A 22327-nucleotide genomic window follows, 5' to 3' on the forward strand; every position below is an offset into this window, starting at 1 on the left:
TTTTGCGGATACAGACTAACACGGCTGCTACTCTGAAACCTGTCATTGAAGAGTTTGAGATCAAAACAAGCAAAAGTAAGTTAATAAGCAGCAAATAATGTCTGTTTCTTTTTGCTTTGCACTTTGTTGAAGATTTCTGTTATCTGGCCCAATCACCCTATGTAAAAAGCTATGGATGGGGCTCTTGGCATGGACAGCTTTGCAAGGAATCCCTTGGTTGAGTAGAGACCCTATTCCTCCACATTGGCTCCTAGTGGCCTTTCCCTGGCAATACCATTGCCCATGATGGCTAGGGATGCCAACTTTCTAATCACACAAAACTGAACACCCCTGTCCTGCCCCTTCTCAGAGGCCCCGCCCATGTCCTGCCCCTTCTGAAACACCGCCCCCCAGCTCGCTCCCTCCCTCCCAGTGTCGCTCACTCTTCCGCACCCTCACTCACTTTCACTGGGCTGGGGTGCAGAAGGGGGTATGGGCTCTGGGCGCAGGCTCTGAAGTGGGGCTGGGAATGAGGGGTTTGGGGTGAAGGAGGTGGCTCCAGGATGGGGCAGTGGGTTAGGGTGCGGGGGGGGGGAGGACTCCGGCTGCGGGTGGAGCCGAGGATGAGGGGTTTGGGGTACAGGAGGGAGCTTTGGGCTGGGCTGAGGGATTGGGGGTGTGTGAGGGCACCAGCTGGGGGTGTGGGCTCTGGAGTGGGGCCAGGGATGAGGGGTTTGGGGAGTGGGAGGGGACTCCAGGCTGGGGCAGTGGGTTAGGGTGTGGGTGACGGCTCTGGCTGGGGGTGGGGCCGAGGATGAGGGGTTTGAGGTACAGGAGGGGGCTCTGGGCTGGAGAATTGGGGTGGGGGGCATGGGCTCTGGGGTGAGGCTGGGGATGAGGGGTTTGGGGTGTGGGAAGGGACTCCGGGCTGGGGCAGGGGGTTAGGATGAGGGGTTTGGGGTGTGGGAGGGGGCTCCGGGCTGGACCGGGGGGGTGGGTGCAGGGGGAAGGGCTCTGGCTGGAGGTGAGGCCAGAAATGAGGGGTTTGAGTTGCAGGAGGGGGCTTGGTTCCAGGCTGGGCCAGAGGGTTGGGGTGTGTGTGTGGGGGGGTGAGGGCTCCAGCCAGGGGTGGGGCAGGGATAAGGAGTTTGGGGTGCAGGAGGGGGCTCTGGATTGGACCAAGAGATTGGGATGCAGTGGGAGGTGGGGCGAGTTCCCAGTGGCGCTTACCGCGGCTCTAAGGAAGTGGCCGCCAGGTCCCTGAGGCTGCTAGGCGCATGGGCGGCCAGGTGGTTCTGCATGATGTGTGTTGCCTTCATGCCCACAGGCACCCATTCCCGACAGCTCCCCTTGGTCGCAGTTCCTGGCCAATGGGAGCTGGGGAGCCAGTACTTGGGGTGAGGGCAGCATGCAGCACTTCCCTGGCCACCCCAGCACCTAGGGGCTGCAGGGACCTGGCAGCAGCTTCTGGAAGCTGTGCAGAGCTAGGGCAGGCAGGGAGCCTGCCTTAGCCCTAGGCCCCGCTGCGCCACTGACCGGACTTTTAACAGCTCGGTCAGCGGTGCTGACTGGAGCCACCAGGGTCCCTTTTGGACTGGGCATTCCGGTCGAAAACCGGATGCCTAGCAACCTTAACAGTGGCCTATAGGGAAGCTGCATAGAAATGAAGTGTGGCCGTATTATTTTTCTGGATAACTTCCAACAGCCATAGGGGAGAGGATACGAATTCTCAAGCTCATGTATGTTAACTACCCTGTGAGCTAATCGAAGGAGTCAAACTCAAAAGGAAAACAAACATCTCCATGGATCTAAGAGTGTTTCTTCCTCAATCTCCTGATCCTGAGAAAGACCCCATTCCTGTGCTCACTGAAGTCAAAGCTCCCACTAACTTAACTGGTGCAAAAATCAGGCTCCAAAAAGTATGTTCCAAATCAGACTGTGCTCAGTATATTAAATCTTCCTGGTGGTCATAGAGATAGCCATGTCTTAAGGGGAAAGTAATTTTTAACTATACAACTCATCCTTGCTCTGCAGATGGCACATTCCTGCTCCAACTTGGAAGGGCTCCCTCAGTGGTTCCATATAACTCACTTCCACAGGCTGAAAGAATAATCTGAAAGATGCTCCTAGTCCCAACCAAGCCAGGAAAAGCAACTCAGGATAACACCATCAAACAGATTTATTTCAACAAGACTTTTTATTGAAAACATACACAAAGGCAACATGTTGTTCAGCTTCTGAATTTACATGTTAGAGCAGAATGTTTTAAGAAAAGGGGAAATACAACTGACATATACTGCAGTTTACATTACTAAGGCATTTAGGCTTTAGAGCAGTTTGCACCGTTTGTGCTTGTGTCTATATAAATACACATACACAGACGGTGCATCTGATTTGAAACTGTACAGTATTATGTAATTTGTTATTTTCATGCTTTTTTATATCTTTATCTCAATATATTTTTTCCATAGCAAATAAACACTTTATCCAAATGGTAGAAGTTGTTCACAGAACAGCAGTAATAATCTACTCTTCAAGAGTTTGCTTACACTTACAATACTAATGGTGCACACACAACAGAGATTGGTATGGAAAGGTTCTCTCTTACCAATATGAGGCTCAAGTAAGAAAAACACTAGTTTGCAAAGGCACAGCGGAGACAGGTTTTAATGCATTTAATACATGAATTATTCACAATAACAAGTTTAGTGTGTCTGGGAACTTTTGTTAATACAACACAGTTGGTCACACAAAATAAAAATGCTTCTGTTGATTTGTCTTGGCAACTCGGATGCATCAACAGTGGTAACAGTATAACAGCTTTGTTCCCATCTGACAGAAAATAATGGCAGTTCTGCAAGGCAAATGTTAAACCTGACCGTATGTATTTATTAATTCCACAGTGTTTTGACAGATGATAGGGGATGCAACTTAAAGGATGCTGACACGCTCACTGAGGGCTTTCATCTCTGCTTCCTCTGGCTCAGTATTTTCATTGTGGTTAGCACTTGGATTGATAAGATGTGCTGGATACTGCAAATCATGCTTTCCTGCGTACTGTTCCCATCGTGAGTCATCGCTTTCATGGGTGATGTAGCGTTCTCCGATTTTACATTCAAGCTCTCTTAAATCTAACCAGGTTTGATAGTCCTGCATGAAAAACCAAAAGGGGAAGTATTAGTTTGAGTATTTGTAAAAACAAGTAATCCCTCTCCCAGTAGTGTGAGATGTACCATTCTGTTTTGCTGTCTAAATGCCTTGCTTTCCTCTTATATTGTTCCCTCTGACCGGAGTAATTACTCTAGCATGAAATTAGCCTGCATTGATGGTTATCCATTTTTTTCCATATGATTGTTTAGTAAATTCATTTGATTAGACTGTGTGATAATACACTGTACCATTGGAGTAGTACAAAGATGTCCCAGAAGGCTCTATTATGCCTTACATGGGCTGTAATGGCAGACTAGGGGCTCTTATATCATTTGAATAAAACGGCAAGGGGGGAAAAACGCACAGATAGCAAATCAGATTGATGCCCCTTCCCACCAGGTATATAATGCATGGGGGACTATACCAAGCTCTTTCCTTGCCCCACCCAGTTTATATTCTATATACCACATCAAATGTATAATAGACAAGGCAGTTTCATAATCTCAGTGTATAGTAATTGGTGACAAGATCAGGAGTCAGCTTGGACATGAGGCTCTGATTTTTCAAACCCTAAGCCAGCATCAATTTGTTTGGGTAAAAATACATGCCTCCTAGGATTCCAAAGTAGCCTTGAAATTATTTGCACAGTCAATTTTACGGGTAGAAAAGGGGTATAGGGCATTAAACTGGGACTTGAGCCCTTGCTTAATTCCAAACTCAGCCACAGATTTCTTGTGACTTGGGGAAATTTAATTAATCCTGTGCCAAGGGCCGTCCCTAGTGGGGAGCGGGGCCCAGGGCAGAAGTGATGAATGCGTCACTTCCGGGACTGACCGCACCGGCCAATTGTGTGGGACCGCGGAGCCCCCCAAAGCACGGGGCTCAGAGCGATTGCTCTGATTCGCCATACCCTAGGGACGGCTCTGCTTCTACCTCCATTCCGCATCTGTAAAATGGGAATCCCTATGTCAATAGGGGGAGTATAAAGGAGAAAAATCCATTAATTACATAGATCAAATACTATGGTGAGGAGGGCAATGTAAGAACCTAGATTAACAGACATTGGGAATTTTATTAAATTTGTTAAAACAGGAAATGTAGTCAGTCTGATTTGCAGCCTAGAGAAATGGCAACAAATGCTAGTGGGCAGGAACAAACATCCCAAAATTTAAAATTTAATTCAGAAACTGAGTTTTATAGCCGGTTCCTAATGGAGATGTTGATATTTGAGAGAGAGATGTACAAGGGTGGAAGAGGCTCTATTACCAATGTGAATATCTTTTCATAAGACAGCAAAAAGAGTAATTCATGTCCAATTAAATGGAAAATGTGGTGTGGAAAAATTACATAGCCTGTAAAACAACTGAACAATATGACAGATTCAGTAAACATTAATAGTAGTGCCTTAAAGGCTTGCTACAAACCAAGCACCTCCACATTCATTGTTGTGATTTATTTTGGTTTCTCACTCAAACAGTAGCTAAAATAGTTCATAAATACCTAGTCCCTGTCAATAGGAGAAGATAGATAGAAATATTCCTGTCAGTACACTTTGTATCTGTGGGAGGTGATTAAATATCACAATCGTGGGAGCTGTATAAGAAGCTACTTACTCCGGAGCCTTTTACAGAATGAGGGGGAAAGTACATATCTCCAAATGGTTAGGGGCAAATGCTTCTATGACCCCCAGGATTCTCACTGCCTCATGACTACAAATGATAACTTTGAAATTAAAGCCTACATACCAGTACAGTCTAGGAGCTCCTAATATACATGCCAGTACTTCAGGCTCATCAGGAACACAACTGTCTCCCTCTCACCCCACTCTTACAGCTTGTTCCTGTGAAGTGATGAAAATTCTCAACTTCTTTTGAAGGGTGCTTTGCAGGCACCTCTCTGAATGCCTGTTGACTTCAGTGGAAGATTAAGGACTTTCAATACCTTGCGGAATCAGGTTCTGAATGGTAAACCTCTCTGATAGGGGACCCAATGCACACCCACTGCCTGCATCCATTTAGTTTTCTGTATTTTACCCTGCAACAGGTTTTGGCTGCTTCCAACTTAAGTCTCAACATACAACTGACTGGAAGACAGTTCCATTGGATAGTAAAGCCTACGACTCAGTGTGAGAAACTGGTACTGTTGGACTTAAAGTTCAAGAACAGCTTTAACACTTGCAAAATTTCCTTTCATTAAAAATAATAACAATGCTGTATTCTCCTTGAAGACACAGTAGAACTTCGCTAATTCACACTGATGCATGGGAGACCTGCTACCAGTTAATTAGCTGCGTAAATAAGCAAATTAGGACCTGATCCAAAGCACACTGAAGTGAATGTCTTTCTATCAATTATAATGGGTTTAAGATCAGGATTTTTAAAAAAAAAAAGATTCTACAGCACGAAGTGTATGCTGTTCAGTTAGTTTGACAAGCTTAGTTTTTTATGGTATTTCACAGTACACTAGTGTATTGTAAAGTAGCATATTTTGTAAAAGTAATGAAGTCTTAGTAATATGAAACTTTGCTATCTTAAAAATAAATAATATCCTGTGCACAGGGAAAAGGCTGCCTGGAATTGAGAAAATTATCAGGGTTTACAGCTTCTACTCTGTTTAAAGACCAAAAAATGTTCATGTTTAGAATCTAAATATGCATAGAGAAGGAGGGAAAAAGCATGAAGTGCAGCTTTACCTGTAACCATGGGTGGCTTAGCGTCTTGTCCACACTGTAGCGCTTCCTCATTTTCACTTGCAGCAAATTATTTATGAGATCAATAGCTGAAAAAAATAATTTCAAAACATATCATGCTGAAATATAAAAATGTATGGCAGGAAGGGGTTCACAGGTCTCAGATAATGAGTTTCAGCTGGTCTGACCAATTCAGTGTGGTTATAATCTGTATCCAAAAGGTGTCATGTAATATGTCATTGGAAAACTAATAACTCATGATCATTAATCTTCTTGTGGGATGTGTGTATTAAGAGTTACGGATCTATTCTGGAATGATGACTAAAGCCAGGCATATCAAAAGGGAGTTGGTAATCAGCTCTGCCTTACACAAAAGAATTTCCTGTGTATTTACTTCTATGACCTGCCTGGTTATCAGTCAAAGACAATGAAGGTCCATTTACATATAAAGTAAACAGTGCTAAAAAGCACGGGGTGGGGGTGGGCGGAAGAGGCAGAGACAGATTCCAGCAGGGAAGATAAACTTTATCTGGGCTGTAAAGACAAGGGGTCTGAACCTCGAGTAATAAGCAACTGAATCGACTGATTGTATACAATATTACTGTATTATAAATGTTTGTCAAGTGAGGTGTTTATGAAAGCCTATAATACAATAGTGATTAACAGCATTGTAAAATATATATATTAACACTATATAAGGAATTATGGATATTAGGCTTTACCGTCTGTTTCTAAACAAAGCAAAAAACAGCCAGACAGGAGTGAACATGACAGCTATTTACCTCTCTTCTATGTACATTTTAGCATGGTGTAATCAAAAACAGGAAGCCCAATTTACAGGGGGTGGGAAGCCCACAGGAAGGGAAAAACAGCATGAGGTCACTCTGCCTCTTGAAACAAGGTAATTGAACTTTGGAAGATACAAGCAAGAGCAGAAGCTATCTTCCATTGCTATACAGACACAAGCGAACAGAGCTCTTGCAAGCTTAGAAAGATGGGTCCTTCAAGCAAGGAGAGTGGGGAGCTGAAGTCTCTGAGAACTGAATATAGGTGAGAAATGTGCTCAGGAAGACACCATCTTGAACTTCTGTGAAAGGCCCTGACTACGGGAAAGTCAACCATGACTTGGAAGAATGAAGGTTTGGTGAGCAAAACCACATAGAACAAAGCCTGTATCTTGCTAGATTAAGTTTTACACTTTCGGATGCATGTCCTCACTTTTATTCCTTGTAATCTTTTCTAACTTTATTCCTTTCATTTGGATCACTTAACTTATGTCCTATTGTTAATTGTTTATTACTACAAACCAACTCAGTGTTTGAAGGGAAGAATGTATTTACCCCAGTTAAGTTAATAAGCTGCAATGTGCTTTTGTCTCTTTAAAGAAGCAACAAATTTTTTTATTTCCCTGAGCTGTCCAGGAGAGGGCTGGACACTTCAGGGCACATGGTTTTGTGGAAATTTGGTACTGGGAGTGTGTTGAGGTCACCTTGCTGGTTGTAACCAAGCCTGGTGAAAGCCAGCGTGGGGCTGTAGACCGGCTGCTAAACCAGAGCTGTTTAGCACACAGACACTCGGGGTGACCTGAATACTTGTGGGTTGGCTGTGAGTGTCCTAGGCTGAGAGCTACAGCAGCAAAGCACTGAAAGGCACCCAAGGTTGTAGGTCAAGTGGTGACACCTCCCCCCGCCACTGGTCTGAATTGAACCTTGAAGCGTGGCACCATGTTGACTATTACTTATTACCTTATTATTTTCTAGATGCTTACAAATTGATTTAGTGGTCTATAATTTCCTGGGTCCTCTTTGTTCCCTTTTTTAAAGATAGGTGCTATGTTTGCCCTTCTGCCGTTGTATGGGACCTCAGCTATGAGTTCTCAAAGATCATACATTTTTTTCAACCTCAATAGGAGTTCTTTTAAAAAAGGGCAATTCAAACAATGGAAAGAATTCTGAAAATAGACCTATAATATCTGTGTTGATTTAATTGCATTATTAAAGTATTGGAGATTCACAAAGTCACACTTCGGCTATCCCTCGATGCGAGGATGATATCTGCCAAGGGGGTTCCTTGGTGGATTTTTAAGTGTCTGAGAAGCCCAATTTGTGCCCTACAGATTTTCCCACAGGAGTGACAGGTGGAATCTTGGAAGACACATAGTTGTTGGCTGGACTCTTGTGCCCTTTCTTTCCTCCTTTGTCACGTCTCTGTCTCATGAGTACATCTGTTCTCCTCAAAGTGAGCTGTGACTTGGTGGATGGTGTGGCACCACTGTGCTGTGTTCCGCACTGAGTCCTCTCAGTTTGTTGGGTTGATGCCTCCCTTTTTAAGATGTACTTTCAGTATGTCTTTGAAACGCTTCCACTGCCCTCCGCGAGCCCTTCTTCCCTGACTTAACTGAGAGAAGAGTATTTGCTTTGGGAGGCGAGTGTCAGGCATACGTACACAGTGGCCAGACAAGCAGAGTTGGTGTTTCATGACCTGCACGTCTATACTACTGATGTTGGCTGCAGAGAGAATGCTGATGTTAGTGTGTCGGTCTTCCCAGCTGATCCTGAGAATCCTCCTGAGTCCTGAAGCAGCGCTGTTGGAACCACTCCAGCTGCCTGAGATGTTGTCCGTAGGTTACCCAGGTCTCACACCCAGAGAAGGGTGGGGATGACAACTGCCTTGTAAACCAAGATTTGGTGCCTGTTTGCAGATCCTTATAATTGAAAACTCATTTGAGTAGTTTTCCAAAGGATGTGCTTGCACAGTGGATCCTGTATTCAATATCTTTGTCAAGGCTGGCTGTTTGGGAGAGGTGGCCACCAAGGTATGGAAAATGATCCACATTCTCCAGGGGTTCTCCACCGATGGTGATTTGTGGAGTACGAAAAGTAGTTTGTGCAGGTGAGGACTGCGTAGAGTACCTTGTTTTTCCCAATGCTGAGAGAGAGAGAGAGAGAGACAGACCCAGGCTGTGAAAGGCATCTGCAAAAAGATTTAGGGTACTTTGCATGTTGGCGTGTGTCTGTGTGTGTGTGTGTGTGTGTGTGCGCGCGCACATGAGAAAGAGAGAGAAAATGACAGTCATCTCCATACTGAAGGTCAGTGATGCCAATTCTTGTGATCTGAGATTTTGTTTGGAGATGTCAGAGATTGAGGATTTGGCCATCCATATGATACTCAATCCCAATTCCATCAGGAGGGTGGTCACGGATGAGAATCAGGATCACAGCACGGTAAATGTAGAAAAGTGTTGGAGCAATGACACAGCTCTGCTTGAAACCAGTGCGAATGATGAATGGTTTGGTCTCTGAGCCATTGCACAAAATGGTGGCAGTCTTTCCATTATAGAGTAGTCTGATGATGGAAATGAATTTCTGTGGACAGCCAAACCTACACAGCACCTTCCATAGGGCATCATGATTGATAGAGTCAAAGGCCTTGGTTAGATCGATAAATGCCATGAATAGTTCCTGGTGTTGCTCTCTGCACTTCTCCTGAATCTGTCATACCATGAAAATCATGTCAGTTGTGCCTCAGGATGGCCTGAAGCCTGACTGTGATTTGGGGAGGTGTTCCTTGGCCAGGGGAAGAAGGCGATTTAGTAGGATCCGGGCAGGGATCTTCCCTGCGATGGAGAGGAGAGCAATATCTCTGTAGTTCCCACACAAAGGGTACGTCTTCACTACCCGCCATATCGGCGGGTAGCAATCGATTTATCCGGGATCAATATATTGCGTCTCGTTAAGACGCGATATATCGATCCCCAAACGCGCTCACCGTCGACTCCGGAACTCCACCAGAGCGCGCGGCAGTAGCGCAGTCAACGGGGGAGCCGCGGCCATCGATCCCGCGCCGTCTGGACCCCAGGTAATTCGATCCAAGATACTTCGACTTCAGCTACGCTATTTGTGTAGCTGAAGTTGTGTATCTTGGATCGATTCCTGCCCCCCCCCCCCCCCCCCAGTGTAGACCAGCCCAAAGATATGTCCCCTTTCTTGAATATTGTAACAATGTTGGCATTCTTAAAGTCAGGTAGAATTTCTTCACAGGTCCAGATTTTGTCGAGGAGTTGGCAAAGTTTGTGCTAGAGCATTGTTCCACCAGCTTTAAAAACCTCAGCTGGGATGCCGCCTGGGCCTGGTGTCTTGTGTTTTTTTTCTATCTGGGTGATGGCATGCCAGACTTCCTCAAAAGATGGGGGCTCAGCAAGGTGTTCCATTGCCGAGTGTTGTGAAATAGACTCGATGGTGTCTTCAGAGACTGTGGATTCGCAGTTAAGGGCTTGGCTACACTTGCGAGTTACAGCGCAATAAAGGAGCCCCAAGCACACTAGCTCACTACCTGTCCACGCTGGCAATGCATGTAGAGCGATCTGACTCCGTGGCTACAGTGCTGCTGGTACTCCACCTCGGCGAGAGGAATAATGTTTGCTGCGTCTTGGCTACAACGCCCGGGCATCACTGTGAATGTTGCGTTACTGCACTCTGATCGGACTCCGGAAACATCCCATAAGTCAAGTGGCCACTCTTGTCATTGTTTTGAACTCCTGTAGGAATGATGAAAATGCCCTTTCAAAGCTCTGTTTCTGACAGCCGGCATGCGAGCCATTACTGTGGAATGCTGTGTGAGAGACAGAGAGGGGTGGGGGGCAAGGGGGAGGTCTGCTGCTGTCTGAACTTACAAGACAGCATGCTGACATGCTCTCAGCCCCACAAAAACCCACTCTATCTCCCCCCCATACACACAACACACCCCCTGTCACACTCCACCCCACCCCTCCCATAATGCACCACTCCCAATGCCGCTGCAAGTGCTGCAAATGTGGCCACGCCAGTGCGCTTGAAACTGTCAGTGTGGACAGATTGCAGTGCTTTCCCTACTGCGCTCTAGGAAGGCTGGCTTAACTCAAAACGCTTTACATCTGCAAGTGTAGCCATGCCCTTAGTAGGCTCTCAAAGTGTTCTTTCCATCGTTGTTTAATTGCTGCATTTTCCTTGAGGAGGGTGGCACCATCCTGGGAATGTAAAGGGGTCGGGCCTTAGTAGTTTGGCCCATGTATAGCTTTTGTTACTTGAAAGAAGCTTCCCATGTCATCCTGGTCTATGAAACCCTGGATCTCAGAGGCCTTCTCTTGCCACCACTTATTTTTGATGTCATGTAGCCTCCTTCGGACTTCGTCTTTGAGCAAGTGACAAGCCTCATGTTTTCATTGATTAGAGGAATAATTTTGCCAGTTACAGAATGCAGTTCTTTTCCGTTGAATTAATGCTCGGATTTCCTTAGTGTTTTAGTCAAACCAGTCTTGGTGCCAATGAATGGAATATCCTATAGTTTCAGCACTGCGAATGGTATTTTTAAGTTGATTCCAATGCTCTTGAGTGTCAATGATGTTATCAGGCAAGTTAGAGAGTTTCTCAGACAGGTGTTGCTGGAACATCTCGCAGCTGGCTTGGTCCTGAAGTGCTTTGCTGTTGTACCGCTTTTGCTTAGTCTTGGGGTGTTTGCGGTGTGGTGGAGCTGCAGGTATATGATTGAGCTTACTAATCAATGGGCTGTCCAACAGTGATCTGTACATCTCATGGCTCGTGTTATATGGACATCTGTGTAATCTTGAATTCTGATTATAACATAGTCAAGGAGGTGTCAGTGTTTGGAGTGAGGATGTATCTCCCAGGAGTCTGTCTGCCTTAGGTGTGGCAGTTGCATGAAGAGCACTATAAAATTGCTCCTTGTTGTCTTCCTCATCAAGTGTTGGGGCGTATGCACCAATGACTGTGGCATATTGATTGTTGCTGAGCTTGAGCGGAAGAGTCATGAGACGCTCATTGAGCCCACGGGAAGCTCCAAAAGCTGACTGGCGATAGTATTTTTGATGGCAAAGCCAATCCTATGAATGTCTCTCTCTTCAGATGGCTTTCCTTTCCAAAAGAAAGTATAGCCACCTCCATTCTTTTAATTGGACCTCATTGGTTCAGCAGGTCTCACTAAGAGATGCAATGTCAATGTTGAGCCTTGCCAGTTCTCTGGCAATTATGACAGTTTGTCCTTCTGGGCATTCACTGTGCTGAGAGTCCATAAGAGTGCAGACATTCCAGGTGGCGAAATTCATTGTCTTATCTCTTGCTTTGGTCATGGAGTTCAGTGATCCCATTGGATAGGGCCAACCAGTTGGAAGAGTGTGAGACAGCCTATGTTTGGGGCAACTTTTCTAGCCCCCTCCCCATTTGGGGTGCACGGAGGGGATCCTAAAAAGACCTGCTCAGTCACAATTGCTAATGCTGAAATGCACTTCTGTCTCATCCAAGCAAAAGACAACTGTCATACGGCTGCCGCCTGTATGCAAATTTATGACTAAAGATTCCCAGAGATCACTGCTCCTGTCTTCACCGCCACTTGTCCATCGCTGCAGGGCTTTGTGCGGGTGTGAGCCCTTTGGCAGAGGCCTGCGCATGAAATCTTTTAACGTGGGGAAACTGGTGTGCAGGCATTGACCACAAGAGACTTGACAGGAGGAAAACCCTGAGCCAGGGGCAAGGAGAACCAGGACAGCCACGGGCCTCCCTCCTGCTGCAACCCTGATCTGCCTTCACAGCCGCAGAGTACTAAAGGTCCTCTATATGCGCCTAATCCACTGTTGGGGTCTTGTGAAGTTTGGACCGTGGTTAGTCAGGAGCCTCATCTCAGACCTGCTTGCAAAGGGGGATCCTATCAGGAATATGAAAGCTCCACATGATGTAGCTCTGAGGGTCTTTAGCCCACACAAGCCTCTCCACCATGACAAGGTTGCAGTCCATCAGAGAGGATACACTTGGAGACTGATTTTTTTTTTTAAAACCAGGTTCTAAAATAATCAGACCTCAGACTCAAACACTATGGATTGCAAACCGCTGAAGCAGCATCACCAGTGCTAAATCTAGTATGAAAGGAAAATTCAAAAAAAACAAACAAACAAAATAATAAATCTAAACTACTAACAGTACTAAGGATATTTTGTAAAATTTCGGAAAGTGCATCACAAGGACGATAGGAGAGATAAGCTCTGACTCGCTCCATGCAGCAGGAGGAAGGAACTGGAGACGCCAGCAGCCCGCTGCCCCCTTTATTGCCTCGGGCAAAACCACAGGTGGCACAAGATGCATGCACAGACCGCCAAACAGTATTGCTTTCAACAGCTCTGGCTCCAGGCACATAACCCTGGTGGAATACAATAGGAACCATCACTCGAAGAAGAATTTACACTGATGGGAGGCTCTCCTTTTGGTGTAGGTAATCCACCTCCCTGACAGGCAGTAGCTAGGCTAGCAGAAGAATTCTTTTGTCAACCTGATACTGTCTATGCAAGGGGTTAGTTTGGCTTAAGTACACTTGGATTTTTCACACACCTGAGCAATGTAGTTTACGCCCAAGATTTCCATAAGTTTTAACTATATGGGAACTTTAAAGAATCTGTCATTCTGTTAATGAGATTATTGGGGGCAAAAAACAATTCTGATATTAGGTACTAAATTTCTTGAAGGAAACATCATTAATGAATTTTACTTTCTAAACTAAGAGCTTTCCTTATAAATTCTCAAAGTTAATTCTGTACTCAAGGAGTAGGTGTTGTAATTTTGGGAACGATATATTTTTCATACATAACAAAGTGGTTGAATCCATGCTTCAACTGCAAAACTCATCTCAACCTTAATTAAGGAGCCACTACCAATACCTCCATAATATAAATGTATCTAATCCAGGATAGTTTTACTTTGTAAAGAACTGTTATTACTCATTGTGGAAGTGCACATCATCAAATGAGAGAATACCTTATTTGCCATCATTTTATTATTTTTTTCTAAAAGAGATACCAAACATAGATGGCATTATGTTACATACACCTATGGTTATAAAGTAATAACATACCAAATGGATTGAGGCATCTAACTATACTTTAGGATGCTGACAGTTCTGCAGTTCAGGAGATAAGATTTATCATAATTTTATTAAAAAAAGAATGTGAATGAGAAATAGGAACAATATACACTTAACGTTACAAGGGAAGTACTATAGTAATTCTGGGACATAATGCCACAGCAGAATCCAAAGGGGTCATCAGAGTCCTAGATATTAATTAAATCCTCAGTTTAAGTCTGGTGGATTTGAAAGTACCTTGTAGTCTGAAGGAGACTTAAAATAGTTTTCTTTCAAAAAATGCTGTATGTTTTCATCATAACAAAAAAAACCCAAGACCAAAAAAACACCTCTCCATGATACATTTCCTTTTAAGGAAAGACACTGAACTTTCAGAGATCTGATACGGTAGTGAGCCAACTGAAAGTAGGAGCCTGAATGTCAGGTCAAATTCGAGACCAAAACTTAATTATTTTGTATTAACATTTTGCAAAATAAAACACTAATACAAATATCTACATAAAATTTCTCCTTCCTGTAAAACTTTGTAGACAACCACACTCTTTCTTGCATTGTTCACAACTCAAAAGCTGAAGCATTGATCCAGTATTACGCGAGATCCTGAAAACAAAACTGACTAGTCTATTGTCATTGTTACAGATGAGAGAAGTGCTAAAGTAAACGAACAATATGTTTAGTGAAAAGGGCATTAGATCTCTTTAAACTGTGATACTGTTGGACTTTGTTAAGAAAGAGGATTCGTCCATTTTGTCAACATGTTACTACATAAACTAAATTAATGGACAGAACATGAAGAGTATTAAGTGTATTCTTCATAAATGTCCAAAAGATGTCTAAAATAATCAACTTCACTGAGAACCAGATTTTTAATAACAGCTCTGTACCCAACATTTCCCACTTTTGAAAATCTGGCCATGAGTTTACAGTTAGGAAAGTTGCTAAAAAAAATAAAAATGAAAACTACATCCATAAATCCAAGACCATGTAACCTGTCTCAGTTTTTTTGCAGGACTAAGTTTGACTATGCAGTCAGTTTAGCACCATTGTGCTACCATCTATGACAATCAATGCTACGCATTACTGTGATTCGTGTGCATAATATAAATGCTCAAATCCTCTGAGAATGCTTTGGGCGTCATGGCTGTATTTTCTCTTTCACCACTCAAAAGTATGTCAGCGTTGCTCATTATGATGTGGAGAACAGCCAAAGCTGAGTGAATGATTGCCAATAGAAAGTTATATATCACGTAAAGATTTTCAACATAATGAGAACATTTAAAAAAATCATTTTCCATTCAAGCAGTTCAGACCTACTGGATGTACCTAGCAAGAATATTGCTGAACAATGTTAACCTATGCACAAGCATAAAAAATTAGATGGGGCTCCATAATAGAAGAATAATTAGGATTGCCTCACCTCTGTCACCATGGTCAACACCAACCATCTTATGTATCACTCAAGATCATAAACAAGACATAATCCTTGACTCATCCTTCCTGTAGACCCTTAGATCAGGCCATGTCTAAATCTTGCCATGTATTCCTGCAGAACATCTGGACTTTCCTCTGCATCCACACAGCTAAAATTCTCCAAGGACCTCATCTCATCTCACGGTACTGCAACCTCCTCCTCTATGACTTTGACAAATCCTGTCTTTTATATTGCCCCATTTATATCCATTCCAAACACTTCTGCAAAGATCATGGCTCATTATTTTGACCATATCCTCCTCTCGTCTCTTTCCTCTCCTCTCTATTTGCATTCCTCCCCCACCTCCCTCTTTCTTTTACTTCCCTTCACTTTTAAGGACTTCCACAGCCTATACTCACCCTACCTTTCATCTTTCATGGGCTATGAAGATGATGCCTGCCTTCACTTTGCCAATTATGCCAGTCTTGATTGCCCTTTTCCAACAAACACTTTCATGCTTTCTCCCATGCTACCCTCCCTCCCCCGCAATGCATGGAAGGAGCTCTCTGTAAATATCCAGAAAGCCACCTTTATTGCTTCCTTCAAATCCTTACTTAAAACTCTCCTCTGCTATCATGCCTACAAAAACTCAACGATTAGGCGGCTAGTGTGCTGTAACCTCTCCTTATCATGGTAACCAGTATCATCACACTGTTTACTTGTGCTCCCTGTCTGTTGAATCCGCCTTATTGTACACTTAGGGGCTTGTCTACATCACCGCTTAAGCTAATTAACTTATGTCGTTCAGGGGTGTGAAAAAGCCAACATAGCTTCCACCTCTTGCGGAAGTGGAGTAATTATGCCAATGGGAGTGCTCTCTATGGTCAGGAATAATCTTTAGGTTAAGTGTTTTTGTACAATGCGTAACACAATGGGAGTTGATCCTTGATTAAAATCTCTAGTCACTACCACAATACAAGTAATAAAAGATAGTCATAAGGGGGAAAAAACAGCAAGAAATGTAAATACTCTGAAAGCAGGGAGTGTGACCTTTTTTACTTCTCCAATTTTCCTCTGGCTCTGGTCTAATACCCCATCTGTTTTGCTTTGAATCTGACCATCTAAACACAAAGAACAGTCGGAACAATAAGCAATTTTTAGTAAATCACATGTCCATTCTAGTCATTGTTCCTTGGAACAAACAAGCCTGTTATCAGTATTTTTGTAGTTTTCTCCTTTGGCTTGCTTTCTGGCCCTGGGTGACTAGTTCAGTAACCACAACAGCATTCTGAAATGTAACCAAAGGGTTACACTTTTCTATTTATTATGCACAGAGTGATGTCAAATATTTTGTGTGTGTGGTTCATCTGTGAAATGGGGATAATGATATTCCTATATTCCTCTGTAAGGCACTCTGAAATCAAGGGTCACAAATGCTATAAAATAGCAAAGTGGTATTATTATATAATGCTGGTTTATATATTTAGATTTTCAAAATCATAAATGCCCCCTTGAAAGCTCAAGTCATTTTTTCATATATAAATTAAAAGCAAGTATTGCTACTTTCTAAAGCCAAAAAGAAGAAAAGGAAAGTCCCAACACAGCCACACAATACTCTCCAGTACACTATATTATTATTACTGTCATGTCTGTGTCTGGTTCCGCCCTCCTTCACATATTAGTCAATAAAATGTAAATTGATTTTTTGGGAAACAAATAACCTTCAGAATTATATTTACAGCATCCTTTTGAAAATGTACACATTACAAAATTTCCTAAGAACTGCACACAGTACAATAATGACCAAAAAAATCCAATCAACATGTTTTATAGCTTTGTATCATTAGCTGTTTTATAAACCGGATGTAATTGTAATCCAGGTTATGTCTTTAGGAATATAAAATTGTTAACTAAACATAGTAACATAAGGTTGGGGCGAGGAAGAAGCTGGTAGATGATATGAAAGAACTGTTACATTCTGGGCTTCCAAAACTGAACAATTCTCTCCAGAAACTTGGTAAACAATTCTAACATAAGGTGCTTTACAACCAAGCAAATGCATTTTCTCCACCTCTGATTTTGTGTATTGTAATAATAACCTGTCTTCATGAGAAACATCTCTCAAAAAGCTAAGTATATATATTAGTCTTAGGGCTGGCCTACTCTTGAAATTTGTTGTGGGTGAACTCAAATTATTTCACATTAAAGTGCCCTGTGTCCACAAACAAAGGTGGTGGTTTGTTTCATTTTGGCGAATCACACATTAACTTCACTTTGGAAGCTGGATGCTGTTCAATGCCTTTAAATTCTGGCGTATAACGGAAGTAATCTGGGTTACTGTGGTGATGTAATTTCTTTGGTAATCTTGTACAAAAACAGATTTAATTATGTCGTTCAACATCTCATCTTGCTATCTACTGGCAACCTTTTGTTTATATCCTCTGTCTTCAGTTACTGTCAAGCCAGTCTCAGCTAATCTCTGAATTCCACTGAATTGCTCCAGGTTTCATCTGACGAGGTTTAATTCAGGTTTATCTTGGGAATTTTACTAGCTACAGAATGCACTTGGTTATACCACAGAATTCTCTTCTAGCTATGGATCTCCATTGGACCTGGAAGCCATTTTCAATTATCTTCTTACTTTTAGTTCCAACTTGAACCTCTCAGACCCTGAATTCATATGACCTAAAAGGGCTTCTCACCTGACCACAGGCTACAAGAACTAACTTCTTTGGAGTCAATTAAGGGTATGTCTACAATGCAAAAAAACAACAATAAACAAACCCTGCAACAGCAAGTCTCAGGCTTGTGCACAATGTGCTCGTGCTTTGGTGCTAAAAATAGGTGTGTAGGTGTTCCTGCTCAGGCTAGAGTTTAGGCTCTGAAACCCACCTCCTCTGCCAGGCTTCAGAGCCAGCACTCCAGTCCAAGCAGGAACACCTATGTGTTTAGTTTTAGCATTGCAGTGCGAGCATGAGTCTGTAGACCTGGGCCCTGAGACGCACTGCTGCAGCCTTTTTTTTTCACTGTAGACATACCCTAAGAAAGTAAATATCCCCTGAGGTCTCTATCCCTTTGTTCAAGAAAACATTTTATCCAGCATGTCTTCATTGTCTCTGCAGTGCTTGCTCAGCTGCACAGGGGTATAGTATACCATGTCAGACGTCAGTGCATGCTTCATTAGGCTATATGATTTTCTTATGTCATTCACTTATCCCAGTCCCCAGATTTCTAATGTAAAATCCATCAGGTACCTTCAGGGCTGCTGAAACTTTTATTTTTTGAAAAATGTTCCTTAAAAATTTCCTCACAAGAATGTTCCTTTTTATATGTGTTGAAAGTTACTGAAAAAGTGAATATCAAAACCATTTTCATAACATTTTAAATAAAAATAAAATATATTAAAATAATGAAATTGAAAAATTAGTCTGTTTGAACATTTCAGAATAACTGAAATCCCTCCCGATAGGTTTTTATTTTTTGTCCAGCTATAGTATGTTTCAACTATCACTGTACTATCGAGAATATCATCTAGACAAGAATTGGCCCCAAAATAGATAGCATGCATCTGTTTTTGAACATACTAAAGTTAATGGGTAGTGTTTAGATGTGAGAGTTTTATTTAGTCTATGTTAGAGATAAAATCCAGCTTGCGAAATTTGGAGTTGCATTCAGATTCCAATTTCCTGCCTGAATTCAAACAAATTCAGGTTGTTGTGACTGGGGATTTTGGTTCAATTCATCTCCAATACGGGCTAACTGATCAAACAATGAAGTAACTGTAAATATATAAAACAACCACAATGTGTAAGCAATTTTTAAAATCAATGATCTTTTGTTAAAATGTATGGTGGTTCTCTCCCCCTCCCCCATTTTATATATGACAAGCTCAGACTCTCCATTCTGCAGAATTATACCTGATGACTCTCCTAACTGAGGCTGTGACTCTGGAAAGGGTAGAGATAACACCACAGCAGGTGGGTTTTCCATAGATGCTTCTACAGAATCTTCAGCTGTGAATGTAGAGATTGATCTTCTGTCTGCCGTAGTGGGGACTTGTGGGAGACAATTTCCTGCTGCCTCTTCTGTGTTGATTGCTGTCTGCTTATCTCTCTAATGCCAGGTAAAGCATCGTGCACAACACTCAGATTCAATCAGAATGCATAATATAAAAAGTTGTGGAGGTTTTTGGTGGTTTTCTATGTGTACTTTTCTACAACATTTTAAACTCTTTTTTTCAGTTGATTTTATCAAACTTTATTCTGCCACTGTAAATGCAGCAACAGACACAATGTATTCATTTTTCTAGCCCCTTTCATCCAAGGGTCTCAAAGCACTCTATAAACAATTAATTAGGCCTAAAAGCAGTCCTTTGAGGGAGGTATTATTATATATGTTTTAAACATGTCAGCGGTGGCACAGAGAAGATAGTTAATTTGCCCAAAGTCACATAATGAATCAGAGACAGCAATAAAAGCCAGACTCCTGCTTCCAAGTCTCTAACTTCCAAGTGTTCTAACCACTAGAGGAACATTCCCCAGGATATTTTAAATTCTACTTCTTTAACTCTCCCTGGTATATATTGTCATATGTAGTTAAATTAGGATTCTATTATTTCTATTGATTTTTTTTTTTTTTGCTTCAACATTCACCAAGGAAGTTTAGAAAAAGAAATATTTTTGGATGTGGGGGTCGAGAGAGAAATAAGATAGAACAACTGTTTAAAAATGGAAACTCAACTTGGCTGAGGAAATCCATTACACACAAACACTTTGTGGTGAAGTCAGGCAGCCATCACCTGAAGGCAGTTAGTTTTCAGTCAGCTCTGTTTGGTTAGGCCTGGTTCAGATATTTCACTACTCTTGGTTGATGATCTCCCTAGAGAGATCCAAGGTCAGTTATCCATACTGATTCTTTTATATTTAACAGCAGTCTTTGATACTATTGACTAGTGCTCTAGTTCCCAGTGTCACACTTTTACCTGCTAAGCCTTTCCCTCCACAGTCTCTCCTGTGGTGCTGTTTTCATGTTCTGCTCCTGAAAACCAATCTGTTTGTGACTCCCTCTGCTCTGTAATTGTTTAATTCCCCCTTTACCTCACCTACAGAGACAGTGGCAAGATACAGAAGCAATCTGTAGATGAGAAGTGGGTTGTAGAGATAGGTGGGGATGGAGGAAGAGGAGGTGCAGAGGCAGATAAGTGCAGCAGCAGGGAGACAGTTCAACCTCAAATCAGGGAAAGTGAGCATTTCCCACAAACAGCAGAGAGCAGCGTCCAGTTGCATTTATGCTTTGGTAGCAGTGGAAGGTGGCCCCCAGAAACTGATTCTAGCTAGGGGAGTAAGCAGTATTCAGCCCACAGAGGCATAATGCCCTGGAGGTAGGGTCACCACCTGTCCAGCTTTCCCCAGGATCATCCTTTTTTTGAGGCAATTGTCCCAGGAAATCTGTAAGTATTCCTGGGACATTAAAAATTCCAGTTTTTGTCAGTTGTGTAATAATATACCATTCACCACAATTTTGATCAAAGCTCCAGCTGTGGAGGGGAGGGTTAAGGAGCTCAACCAGAAAGGGGAAGGGTCACATTGTGCCTAGCCCTGACAGCTTCCAACAGAAACACAATTCCACTCCCCCTATCCGGGTGGCTGGTTGCTGGCTACCTTGGCTCTGACCACTCCCATAGCATAACCACAACACCTCCAACTCGAGAACAGGGCGTGGCCAGGTTATTATTGAACTTATTGAAAAAGCGGAGACCACACAGGAAAGGCTCTGGCTCCATGATGGATGTTCTGTTTTTTTGTACCTCAGAGGTGGCAACCCTACCTGGAGGAACTATCAGTACTGAAAGCGGCAGGTAAGGCAAGAAAAAAATGCACTCCAACTTGCTGCTCACACACCCAGCATCTCTAAAAAATCCTTCCTGCCTGAACCCACGGTGTCCAAGGGTCAGAAGTCACTCCAGTTGTTACAATACAACATGTAGCTCAGCGTGCTCTTTTAATCCTTATAGTGCCTGAAGAATTAAGGAACATGAACATAACTGTGCCCCTCACTCAAGGCCCTCTTGCCCAGACTTTGTCTAACACTGCACCCCCACACTCTGAAATGCACTATTTCACCACAAGTCAGACAGTGCAGGAGGTACAGAATATTAAATCCCGTGGAGACTCAAGAAAAATTCTCATTGCATCACACTATTATTTCCATAACAAAAAGCTCCACACTGATAACACAAAAGTTCATTGTAATTTAACAATGATCCTAATGGTAGAAGGCCTAACAAGAGTGATGTTTTAAAAAGTTTGAATGATACTTGATTTGATTTGTAATTTTAATCTCTTTTTGTCACTTGTCAAATGGAGAAAAACCCAATATAAGGCAATATAGTTATACTGTATAGGCATACAGATTCTAGAATCAAAAACAGGATGTTACCTTCATGAGAGATTTCCTTCCAGGGATTTGGTGGGTACATGAAAGCAGCATTCTGGATTTGGTCATGAATGTCTTCATCTTCATTGAATGGAAATGTACCACTAAGGCTCACATAAATAATGACTCCCACAGACCACATATCCAAAGACCTATTATAGCCTTTGTTTCTCAGCACTTCTGGAGCTAGGTAAGCTGGTGTGCCCACTACTGAGCGCCTGAATGACTTCTCTCCAATGATTCGGGCAAAGCCAAAGTCACAAAGTTTTACCTGTTTGAACAAAGTGTTATAGTAAAATCAATAGAAATAACATTTTAATTTTGTTTTACTGTCTGCCTACTTCAGATGCTTTTGTAATTCATTGCTGGGGCTCAGGGGTGGGCTGTGTCTTTGTCCTGTCTCTCTCGGTCTCTCCATGGGCACCTCTTTCAAGTAACAGGCCTATGCATGCACTTCTCTCAGAGGGGAATCACACAATTCAACCCACTGTTAGCCTTGATCAACAGTTTCCCATCTGTGCTTTCCTCAGCAGATTCAAGGAACTGTGACCAGTTGGTACACACAGTGACACCAGATACTTTTTTTTTTTTTTTTGAACAAGCTATTTATTTATCTATAGGAACATAATAAGTAGAGAGAAAAGGATTAAAGCAACAAAAGCCTAAATACATAAATGTTAAGCCTAACATTTCCTTCAATCAGTTAGATAGGCCAGATGTAGTCTTGGTATCTCCCTGCTCTCCTGAGGACCAAGCTACTA

At 42.6% G+C, this 22327-nt stretch overlaps 1 protein-coding gene across 12 annotated transcripts in view; it reads right to left on the reverse strand.

Annotated features, from left to right (window-relative positions):
* Positions 1–2157: 2157 nt before the first annotated feature.
* Positions 2158–22327, reverse strand: part of PRKD1 (protein kinase D1) — a 305153-nt gene continuing 284983 nt past the window's right edge. For all 12 annotated transcript variants that reach the window (XM_065595395.1, XM_065595394.1, XM_065595393.1 and 9 more), the window contains 3 exons: positions 21570–21837; positions 5822–5907; positions 2158–3129 (listed from right to left, as the gene is read on the reverse strand). In XM_065595395.1, coding sequence (XP_065451467.1) covers positions 2911–3129; positions 5822–5907; positions 21570–21837 — 573 coding nt within the window. In that variant the 3' untranslated portion in view covers positions 2158–2910. The remainder of the gene's footprint in view (positions 3130–5821; positions 5908–21569; positions 21838–22327) is intronic.

The sequence above is a fragment of the Chrysemys picta genome, chromosome 4 (genome assembly GCF_011386835.1).
Source record: "Chrysemys picta bellii isolate R12L10 chromosome 4, ASM1138683v2, whole genome shotgun sequence".
NCBI lineage: Eukaryota > Metazoa > Chordata > Testudines > Emydidae > Chrysemys > Chrysemys picta.